The sequence below is a fragment of the Triticum dicoccoides genome, chromosome 3A, assembly GCF_002162155.2.
Source record: "Triticum dicoccoides isolate Atlit2015 ecotype Zavitan chromosome 3A, WEW_v2.0, whole genome shotgun sequence".
NCBI lineage: Eukaryota > Viridiplantae > Streptophyta > Magnoliopsida > Poales > Poaceae > Triticum > Triticum dicoccoides.
In genome coordinates this window covers 493,353,781-493,365,868 of record NC_041384.1, presented here as the reverse complement: position 1 = coordinate 493,365,868, position 12,088 = coordinate 493,353,781, and the positions used below count along the sequence as shown (strand labels likewise).

General features: G+C 47.6%; 2 protein-coding genes across 2 annotated transcripts; both read left to right on the top strand.

Moving 5' to 3' along the window:
* The first annotated feature begins 766 nt into the window (after positions 1–766).
* Positions 767–1,948, top strand: LOC119268753 (basic endochitinase A-like). The gene has a single exon (XM_037550453.1). The coding sequence runs from the start codon at positions 819–821 to the stop codon at positions 1,776–1,778; it is 960 nt and encodes a 319-aa protein (XP_037406350.1). The 5' UTR covers positions 767–818; the 3' UTR covers positions 1,779–1,948.
* Positions 1,949–8,988: 7,040 nt separating this feature from the next.
* On the top strand, positions 8,989–10,236 carry LOC119268752 (basic endochitinase A-like). The gene has a single exon (XM_037550452.1). The coding sequence runs from the start codon at positions 9,072–9,074 to the stop codon at positions 10,026–10,028; it is 957 nt and encodes a 318-aa protein (XP_037406349.1). The 5' UTR covers positions 8,989–9,071; the 3' UTR covers positions 10,029–10,236.
* The last annotated feature ends 1,852 nt before the right edge of the window (positions 10,237–12,088 follow it).

Here is a 12,088-nt window from a genome sequence, read left to right as displayed (position 1 = left end):
ATACATTTCCTGATATCTTTTCAGGAAACTTCACACGTGAGTAGATTGGACAACCAGGTTTGATTCCAAATTATTTTAGTTTCTCATCCGCAGAAAAAAATTATTTTAGTTTCCTTGGTTTTTTAATTTAATATTTATATGAAGGTGTGGAGCCCCACGAACTCCTGCGTATTTTCGGTTGTATTGGAGACTATTCATATGTATCCAACATTGTTTGCCTGGTCGGCAGGGCGTCGCTAACAGAAAAAAAACGAGTAGAAAGAGAATGGAATTCCATGCACGCAAGCGACATCACCAAAAAAAAATCCACGTCTGTCCATCCATTAATGCGGCGATCAATGTTTGGTCGCACATCAAAGCTGAGCTGGTGCATGCATGCATGCTTGCTTGCTTGCACACGCGCAGGAAGCGGGAGAAAAATATGGCCATCAGAGCAACCGAAGCTGACTTGAGAGGGTTTTTCCACGCTTACTTCCAGCCCGATCAACGTCCGGTGCACCGGCATCGGCATGTGCACCAGCGCCAGCATTCCATGCTTCCATTAGTGATCACTGACTCATCTGTAGCTAGTTTACACGAGATCGAAACATGCGTACAAAGTGCACGTACTAGATCGCTCTCTAGATCTGCCGAACTTGCTTGTACTACGTAGCTAGACTAAGTAGAGCGATCACGGCCTTGTGGAAAGCTGGACACGTCTGCTGTGGCTTGCTGGCTATATAAAAACGTGCACTCACCAGCTTTCTGGCACACACACCACTACACGAGCAGTGTGACACACAATCACCAGCTGAGCGGACTCTGCTTCATTGCCCAAGATGAGAGGAGTTGTGGTGGTGGCCATGCTGGCCGCGGCCTTCGCCGTGTCTGCGCACGCCGAGCAATGCGGCTCGCAGGCCGGCGGGGCGACGTGCCCCAACTGCCTCTGCTGCAGCAAGTTCGGTTTCTGCGGCACCACCTCCGACTACTGCGGCACCGGCTGCCAGAGCCAGTGCAATGGCTGCAGCGGCGGCACCCCGGTACCGGTACCGACCCCCTCCGGCGGCGGCGTCTCCTCCATTATCTCGCAGTCGCTCTTCGACCAGATGCTGCTGCACCGCAACGACGCGGCGTGCCTGGCCAAGGGGTTCTACAACTACGGCGCCTTCGTCGCCGCCGCCAACTCGTTCTCGGGCTTCGCGACCACAGGTAGCACCGACGTCAAGAAGCGCGAGGTGGCCGCGTTCCTCGCTCAGACCTCCCACGAGACGACCGGCGGGTGGCCGACGGCGCCCGACGGCCCCTACTCCTGGGGCTACTGCTTCAACCAGGAGCGCGGCGCCACCTCCGACTACTGCACGCCGAGCTCGCAGTGGCCATGTGCGCCGGGCAAGAAGTACTTCGGGCGCGGGCCCATCCAGATCTCACACAACTACAACTACGGGCCGGCGGGGCAGGCCATCGGCACCGACCTGCTCAACAACCCGGACCTTGTGGCGTCGGACGCGACCGTGTCGTTTAAGACGGCGTTGTGGTTCTGGATGACGCCGCAATCACCCAAGCCTTCGAGCCACGACGTGATCACGGGCCGGTGGAGCCCCTCGGGCGCCGACCAGGCGGCGGGGAGGGTGCCTGGGTACGGTGTGATCACCAACATCATCAACGGTGGGCTCGAGTGCGGGCGCGGGCAGGACGGCCGTGTCGCCGACCGGATCGGGTTCTACAAGCTCTACTGCGACCTCCTTGGCGTCAGCTACGGTGACAACCTGGACTGCTACAACCAAAGGCCGTTCGCATAGTCGATCGACTATATGATGCGAGAAGACATGCAAAAAATAAAGGCTCACACTAAATATTGTAACAATGGCGTTGCGATAGACATCGCCTAGTACAAGGGAATAATGGTGCGATCATCGTAAGATGCGTGTGTAGTCGATTATTATGCAATAAATGATATGTTCCTATCAAAGTTTTTTCAAATGAAATGCATTTAACTCGACTTCAAATTAATAAAACCATCAACCGGGTAGGATATAAAGTGCAGATTATTACAAGGGCTGCGCATGAGGAAAAAAAGACTGAAAAATTACAGACATAGAAACTACAGAAGTCAGCCAAAGAGCGGAACTGTCAACACATGGAGAAACAAAACCATGTTGTCAGAGAGCACAACATCGACCAGAACAAAGGGAACGAACCGCCAGTGAAAAGTGGAGGAGGATCGAGCCTTGCAAGGAGAAACCATTAGCTCTGCCACAACCCAGTCGTGCCAATGCCGGAGGGGCGACCATCTCCCCTACATCCAGCATGAGGATGCTGCTCATAGGCCGGCAAGCACGAACGCAGCAGGGCAGCAGCCACCGAAGGGCAACAAGGCACACATCCCCCGCCTCCACCGTCGCCGGATATCCGAGGACGCATTGCACCGCAGCCACCAGCAAGCCACAGATAGCAGCACCCCAACCCCAAGCCGGCACTTCCAAGGAGGACCACGACGCCAGTGGGTCGCCACCGGCCGGCCAAAGCCCTAGGTTTTCACCCGTGGACTAAAGGAGGGGAGGGGGGAAGGAAGAGGAAACCTAACAAGCCGTCAGGAGGGGAGTAGCGAAGCCAGAGCACCGCTGTCGTCGACGAGGTCGATGCGGAGTCGACCAAGGGATTCCCCCGTTCCAGTCTTCTGTCGCCACATCATCTGGGGATTGATCTGGTAGCCTGAAAGGGCCATATCGGGATCAGCGATGGGGGAAAGCCGCATCACGGAACGAGGCCAGAGATCCGAGCAGCGAAGCGCCTCCGCCGCCCAACCACTGCCCGCGCGACCAGAGGGGCAACCTGCATGCACCTGCAGCGCCACCCACCGAAGAGGTCGACGCCGCCCGTCAGATCCAAAGTCGTCGCCTCGGCGCCCAAAGCTCCCTGCAGTGAAGCAGGGAGCAGAGCCTCGCCACCACCTTCATCGGATGTCGCGCGGCGACTGACGACGTCCTCAACTGGCGATGGGAAGGGAGGGAGAGGGGGAGTGGGTGGCTAGGGTGCTAGGGTTTTCGCCCGCACGGGCGGTGTGAGAGCCACGAGGTGTTTTTTTCTTCCAATCCAAGATTCACATCTTATGTTGGTCATATCATATACCTCTACGCTCTACTTGTATAAAAATCACAATTGATGATGATGGTATGTCTGCCATCCAGCATTTTTGACCATTCGATCTACATCTAACGTATGTGAGGCAAACTGTGGCACGTCTAAAAAAAATCGTCTACCACTCCACTCCATGATTTTGCAGAAATCCTCTTCGTTTCTCTGGTGTCTTGAGACCTGGTGCCGCCGCCATCTACCCCCAACTCCTCGCATGCCTCCTCTGCTGTGGCAGCCTACCGCCTACCACCACCACGCCCCCTCCTCTGCGCCATCTCCTTCGCTCCCTTCCCAGCTTCCTCTGACGCCACCCTCCACAAATACGCCACCGACGCCGCCAGTTCATCTCCCGCCACATACTTTCTCCTAGATGTGCCACCGCCAACCATCACCACCATGCCCCCTCCTCGTCGCCGACTTCTTCGCCACTTCCCATCTCCTGTCAGCGCTCACGCCCATAATGAGGCCAAGGAGGGCGAACTGCGCGTCTAACGTCTTATCGGACATCAGGCAGCAGGAGAAATCCACGTGCCACCTTAGACTCACGTCCACCATGAGCCCGCTTTCGCTAGCTACGACCTACAACCATGACCACTGTTGGTCACAACTTCTTAGACAAGGACTGGCACCTTGCAGAAGACAATAGGTTATGCAACCTTTCACTCCTAAGAGCATGGTTAATAGTATATAGCCAGTTGATGGCTATATGAAGTTTCCATGTCATCTATAGTCATCTACTATACTCACTCATATAATAAGGCGGGCTATAAGGTTGGCTATAAGATTAGTACTTTTTCTAAGCATCTCTCTTTCTCTTTCTTTGCATTTATTGTATTTGCCTATAAGCTAGCATATAGTTGGGCTCTTGCACGAGAGTTCGCTCTTCTTATTTTTTGGTGTCTCTCTCCTCCACATAGGCAAAAATGCCATGTAAGCGGGTTATAAGCCATATTGTACGTACTTTAACTGCAGTGGGCTCTTGAGATCCTTGCCCCTCCAGGTAAAAATTGCTCTGCTTCACCTGTGCTTGTCACAGCATGCACGCTAGATGCTCGACAAAATGCCAGAGTATGTATACCGTCTTATCCCTCCATAGTATCAACCATTCAGTTGGTAGATGCAATTTTCGTTTTTTTGTTTTAAATTACTCTGTGCGTCATGGATGAGTAGCAAACTTCGAAGATCTAAACATGGGAAAATGTCACAACTGACAAGTTATATTTATATTCGTGCTCACAGTGTGTCAGGCGACATATGATCTTGTCAAGTTATTATATATTTTTGTTTACAAGAAAAACATTGTCAAGTATATGCACACATGCACGATAATTTTGTGTGTGTGTAGTTATTGACAATGAAATCTTTCATAGTTGTTACATCTCTAATCAATTCTTATGCTTGCAAGAGCCATGGTTGCATAATATGTATAATGTCATTCATAGGGAGGAGATGAAATAAGGTTGAATTTTCAACACTATAATGCTAAATCTATGTTGTGAAGAACAACTGGATCACACCGGATATCCAATTTATTCTAATTTATTGATGCTGACAAAGATGGCATTTGCCTTGAAGTGGAGTCGCTACTGAGATTTTGTTAAAGCTACTAATATCAGTTATTCTTCTTGTATTGTAATTCTCCAAAATATTATTTTTTCATTGTAACGAACTCTCCTACTACTAATTTTTTGTTAAAGAAGTTGACATCAAAACTGGAGGATGCAGGTCATTGCGTTATATGTTGATGGACTATCTTCGTTTTTGAATACTATAGGTTGTTGGGCACTCCGAGGATATCTGGCGAGCTATTGGCAAGCTTCTGATCTCACGAGTACCCTCAACGGAAGGTCTCAAAGCTGTCTACTGTAATTCTCACTCTCCGCACTAATGATCTTGATCTGCTTGAGGTTAGTAATCAAACATGTGCATTTATCTTCTATATTGTTAGTTTCATGGATTTAGATAACATATAGTAGTTGTAGTATATGTTAAATTTGTTTATTTTGTATATGTTTCTTCTGAAGTCAAGTGATTTTTTGTGGATGCCAAATTAAAACAATTTATCGGGCTGTAATTATATAATCATTCTTCACGAAGAAGAATATATAGTATCAGTGTTAGAATCAAACCGGAGTCAAGCTCAGATATTACGGGGTCATATTACATTTGATAATCCATGGACTGGTGGCAAACTCAAAAAGGCCTTGCAGTTAAAGATTAGGCCATAAGTTTTGATAATCCCATGGGATGCAGTGTTAACTAGATGCTCCAGCCTTTGTACTTCTAATATACAGAATTGCAGAGGGCATCCGTAATTAAATCCAAGAAGTTTACCTATACACTTCTATTAATCCAGGAAATCTGAACCATTTGTGTACCTATTGATTGGGCTGAGAACATGTTGGGGAGTGTGGCCCAAATAGCATGCGATTTTTCAATTGAACCCACTTGGACGAGAACCTCCTTGGATAGGCTGTGAAGGAGACAAGCTATAATATGTTGATCTTGGACGAGCGATGGAGCATAGGCAGGGTTTGGGACGAGCTGATCCTTGCCCTCTGTCATCTTAGAGATGATGGTTTTTGATGGTTCGGCCGTGGTCTGATCTATGTAACCACGCGGAATTGTGCTAAGAATATATTTTTATGGTAAATCTAACTATGGTGTTCTTTGTACCAATACAATTATGGTGAAGCAAAATACAATATCATAAATTTGAAGATGCAAAATACAATATCATGATTTCCATGAGATCCGATCATGAAATGTCAATTATCATAATCTAGTTTTCATATGTACTAAGTGATTCTCAAGGTATGGTGTCACTGTGATAGCTCTTGTGCAGAAAGAATATTGCACTTATCAATCTTGTGGGTGTGAGTTTTGAAACCAACTTTTGGACACTGAAACTTGCGAAATGTAAAATCTACTGAAGAAAGTGGAAACAAAGCGGCAATAAATGATAGAAGAAAGAGAGGCATCTACCGGAATCAAAATAGATGGCACGTATCCAACCTTGTCAACCAGTACACCCAAGTGCCTTTTGATCGTCCCTGACAACAAATATTTGGCCTTGCTTTATAGGCTATCTTCACTTCGTTTTCTAAAAGTTGCTGTAAGGAGAAGTCGTGACTATTGCATCTTTCAAGTCAATGTCTAGAAAATTAAGATGATACAGAAAATATTCTGGGACCGTTGCCAACAATCCTATAAAGATGTCCCCGACTATTGCATCTTTCAAGTCAATGTCTAGAAAATTAAGTTTTAATAAACACGCACTTACTTTGCGGTCATTCGTCACTACGGTTGTAGGTCTGAAACATCTCTAACGTATCTATAATTTTTTATTGTTTCATGCTATTATATTATCAATTTTGGATACTTTATATGCATCTTTATGCTATTTTATACCATTTTCCGGAACTAACCTATTTACCCAGTGCCTACCGTCAGTTGTTGTTTTCTGCCTGTTTTTGGTTTTCCAGAAAATCAATACCAAACGAAGTCCAAACGCTACAAAAATTTTTGACGATTTTTTTCTGGACATAAGAGACCCTAGAAGCTTCAGGAGGAGACCAAACGGGAAGCGAGGAGACGGCAAGGCAACAGGGCGCGCCCAGGGGGTAGGGTGTGCCATGTTACCTTGTGGGCTCCACGTGGCTCCGTCTGACCTAATTCCCCTTCTATAAATTCTCAAATATCGGGAAACCCCTAGAGAGCCACCCGAAACACTTTTTCCGCCGCCGCAAATTTCTGTTCTTCCGCGATCCCATCTGGAAGCCTTTTTTGGTACTCTGTCGGAGGGGGAATCGATCACGAAGGGCTTCTGTATCATCCTTGCTGCCTTTCGACGATGCGTGAGTAGTTCACCACAAACCTACGGGTCCATAGCTAGTAGCTAGATGACTTATTCTCTCTCTTTGATCTTCAATACAATGTTCTTCTCGATCTTCTTGGAGTTCTATTCGATGTAATCTTCTTTTGCGGTGTGTTTGTCGGGATCCGATGAATTGTAGGTTTATGATCGAATTATTCATTGAAAGTAATTGAGTCTTTTGCGGTGTGTTTGTCAGTATCCGATGAATTGTATTTCTCTCTAATCTATCTGTTTGATTTCGCCAACTAGATTGATTTATCTTCAGTGGGAGAGGTGCTTTGTAGTGGGTTCAATCTTGTGGTGTGCTCACCTCATGGCAGAAGGGGTAGCGAGGCATGTATTGTATTATTGTTACTAAGGATAAAATGACGGGGTTTATTCATATTTATTGGGTTTACTTTGTCTACATCATGCCATCTTGCTTAAGGCGTTACTCTATTTGTCAGGAACTTAATACCATAGATGCATGTTGGATAGTGGTCGATTGGTGGAGTAATAATAATAGATGCAGACAGGAGTCAATCTACTTGTGTGATGCCTACATGCGTGATCATTGCCATGAATAACGTCATAACTATGCAATTTTCTATTAATTGCCCAACAGTATTTGTTTACTCATTGTATGCTATGTGTTCGAGAGAGAAGCCTCTAGTGAAAACTATGGCCCCTATGTCTACTTTTATCATATTATAAAAACCAAAAATACATTGCCGCAATTTATTTACTTTTATTTTGTTTTGCAATTTATCTATCTACCTATATAAGATTTGATCCTTGCAAGTAACGGGTTCAAGAGGAAAGACGATGTTTTTTCTTTGCGAATTAGAAAATGATGATCATTAGTGTTATTTTACTCTATTTTATTTATGTTTATCTTTGAAATATAATAATCCTGTCTTAACTTGGAAAGATGTGTAATTCAATTGTTCTTAATCTGTGAAATGTGATTTGTATTGGGGAAGAGGATTTGGAACACTGGGTGCTCCACCCCTTATATAAGTATTAAATTCATAAAACAAACGAGGGTAACTAAAAAAACTAGAATTTTGGGATATCAAAGCTAGGTATCCAATCTACTTATGTGTGAAATCTCGTGAACAAATACTAGGAAATATTCTCTCGGTGAAAAAAAAAATCAATGTATAAAAAAACTGTTTGGATAGATCGTAGGTCGTTCTGTATTTTCTTCGCCACCGACATTTCCTGGTTTGTTTTTCAGGAAACTTCACATTGAAGTAGATTGGGCACCCAGGTTTGATATGCCTAAATTACAGGATTTTTTTGAATTTTTCCGGTATTTTTAAATTTAATATTCATATAGAAGCGTGGAGCACAAGCTACAAGGAGCTCCTGTGTATTTTCCGTTGTAATTGATACTTCTTTTGCGGGAAATAATTGAGACTATTCATATATGTATCCAACATAGTTTGCCTGGTCGGCAGGGCGTCACTAACAGAAAGAAACGAGTAAAAAGAAAGAAAAAATATATGAATAGCATATGCATGGAATTCCATGCACGCAAGCCATGTTTAATTCCAAGAAAATTCCACGTCCGTCCATCCATTAATGCGGCGATCAATGTTTGGTCGCACATCAAAGCTGAGCTGGTGCATGCATGCATGCATGCTTGCTTGCTTGCATGCGCGCAGGAAGCGGGGAGAAAAATCTGACCCAGTGAGCCATCGAAGTTGAGTTGAGAGGAATTTTCCACGCTTACTTCCATCCCGATCAACGTCCGGTGCACCGGCATCTGCACCAGCACCGGCATTCCATGCTTCCATTAGTGATCACTGACTCGTATGTAGCTAGCTTACACGAGATCGGAACATGCGTACAAAGTACACGTACTAGATCGCTTTCGAGATCTGCCGAACTTGCTTGGACTGCGTAGCTAGACTAAGTAGATCGATCATGGACTCGTGGAAAGTTGGACACGTCTGCTGTGGCTTGCTGGCTATATAAAGACGTGCACTGCACCAGCTTCTGGCGCGCACACACACACACACCACTACACGAGCAGTGTGACGCACTAGCTAGTAACTAAATCACCTGCTGAGCGGGCTCTGCTTCATTGCCCAAGATGAGAGGAGTTGTGGTGGTGGCCATGCTGGCCGCGGCCTTCGCCGTGTCTGCGCACGCCGAGCAGTGCGGTTCGCAGGCCGGCGGGGCGACGTGCCCCAACTGCCTCTGCTGCAGCAAGTTCGGCTTCTGCGGCTCCACCTCCGACTACTGCGGCAACGGCTGCCAGAGCCAGTGCAACGGCTGCGGCACCCCGGTACCGGTACCGACCCCCTCCGGCGGCGGTGGCGTGTCCTCCATTATCTCGCAGTCGCTCTTCGACCAGATGCTGCTGCACCGCAACGATGCCGCGTGCCAGGCCAAGGGGTTCTACAACTACGGCGCCTTCGTCGCCGCCGCCAACTCGTTCTCGGGCTTCGCGACCACGGGTGGCACCGACGTCAGGAAGCGCGAGGTGGCAGCGTTCCTCGCTCAGACCTCACACGAGACGACCGGCGGGTGGCCGACGGCGCCCGACGGCCCCTACTCCTGGGGCTACTGCTTCAACCAGGAGCGCGGCGCCACCTCCGACTACTGCACGCCGAGCTCGCAGTGGCCATGTGCGCCGGGCAAGAAGTACTTCGGGCGCGGGCCCATCCAGATCTCGCACAACTACAACTACGGGCCGGCGGGGCAGGCCATCGGCACCGACCTACTTAACAACCCGGACCTCGTGGCCACGGACGCGACCGTATCGTTTAAGACGGCGTTGTGGTTCTGGATGACGCCGCAGTCACCCAAACCCTCAAGCCATGACGTGATCACGGGCCGGTGGAGCCCCTCGGGCACCGACCAGGCGGCGGGGAGGGTGCCTGGGTACGGCGTGATCACCAACATCATCAACGGTGGGCTCGAGTGCGGGCGCGGGCAGGACGCCCGTGTCGCTGACCGGATCGGGTTCTACAAGCGCTACTGTGACCTCCTCGGTGTCAGCTACGGCGACAACCTGGACTGCTATAACCAGAGGCCGTTCGCATAGTCAATCGGCTATAGGATACGAGAAGACATGCAATAATAAAGACTCTCTAAATACTGTAACAATGGCGTGGCGATAGACCTCGCCTAGTACAAACAAATAATGGTGCGATCCACGCAAGATGCGTGTGTAGTCGATTATAATGTAATAAGTGGTGTGTTCCTATCCAAGTTTTTTTTGATGAAATGCAATTAGCCCAACTTTAAATTGATAAAACCATCAACCAGCTAGGATACAAAGTGCAGATTATTACAACGGCTGCGCATAAGAAAAAGAAGACTGAAAAATTATAGACATAGATCGCCCAAGGCCGAAACTATAGAAGCCGGACAAAGAGCGAAACTGCCAACACAAGGGGAAACAAAACCATGTTGTCGGAGAGCACAACGCCGACCAGAACAACGGGAACAGAGGACTCCGTGGACCGCCAACAAGCAGTGATGAAGAGGATCGAGCCTTGCAAGGAGAAACCATTAGCTTTGCCACAACCTAGTCATGCCAATGCCGGAGGGGAGACCATCTCCCCTACATCCAACACAAGGATGCCGCTCATAGGCCGACAAGCACGGATACAACAGGGCAGCAGACCAGCAGCCGTCAAAGGGTAACAAAGGCACACATCCCCCGTCTCCACCATCGCCGAACATCCGAGGATGCATTGCACCGCAGCCACCACCAACCCATAGATGGCAGCACCCCAACCCCAAGTCTACCCCAAGGCAGCGCTTCCAAGGAGGACCACGACGCCAGTGCGCCGCCACCGGCCGGCCAAAGGCCTAGGTTTTCACCCGTAGACTAAAGGAGGGGAAGGGGTGAAGGAAATATGCCCTAGAGGCAATAATAAAGTTGTTATTTATATTTCCTTATATCATGATAAATGTTTAGTATTCATGTTAGAATTGTATTAACCGGAAACTTAGTACATGTGTGAATACATAGACAAACAGAGTGTCCCTAGTATGCTTCTACTTGACTAGCTCGTTAATCAAAGATGGTTAAGTTTCCTAGCCTTGGACATGTGTTGTCATTTGATGAACGGGATCACATCATTAGAGAATGATGTGATGGACTAAACCCATCCGTTAGCTTAGCACTATGATCGTTTAGTTTATTGCTATTGCTTTCTTCATGACTTATACATGTTCCTATGACTATGAGATTATGCAACTCCCGAATACCGGAGGAACACTTAGTGTGCTATCAAACGTCACAACGTAACTGGGTGATTATAAAGATGCTCTACAGGTGTCTCCGATGGTGTTTGTTGAGTTGGCATAGATCGAGATAAGGATTTGTCACACCGATTGTCGGAGAGGTATCTCTGGACCCTCTCGGTAATGCACATCACTGTAAGCCTTGCAAGCAATGTGAGTAATGAGTTAGTTGCGGGGTGATGCATTACGGAACGAGTAAAGAGACTTGCCGGTGATGAGATTGAACTAGGTATGATGATACCGACGATCGAATCTCGGGCAAGTAACATATCGATGACAAAGGGAACAACGTATATTGTTACGTGGTTTGACCGATAAAGATCTTCGTAGAATATGTAGGAGCCAATATGAGCATCCAGGTTCCGCTATTGGTTATTGACCGGAGATGTGTCTCAGTCATATCTACATAGTTCTCGAACCCGTAGGGTCCGCACGCTTAACGTTTGATGACGATTTGTATTATGAGTTATGTGATTTGATGACCGAAGTTTGTTTGGAGTCCCGGATGAGATCACGGACATGACGAGGAGTCTCGAAATGGTTGAGACGTAAAGATCGATATATTGTAAGGCTATATTCGGATATCGGAAATGTTCTGAGTGGTTCAGGTATTTTTCGGAGTACCGAAGAGTTACGGGGATTCACCGGGGGAAGTATTGGGCCTTCATGGGCCTTAGTGGAAAGGAGAGAAGGGCCACAAGGGGAGGCCGCACGCCCCCCATGGGCTGGTCCGAATTGGACTAGAGAGGGGGTGGCACCCGCCTCTTTCCTTCTCCGTCTCCTCTCCTCCCTTCTTCTCCTACTTAGACTAGAAAAGGGGGAAACCTACTCCTACTAGGAGTAGGAATC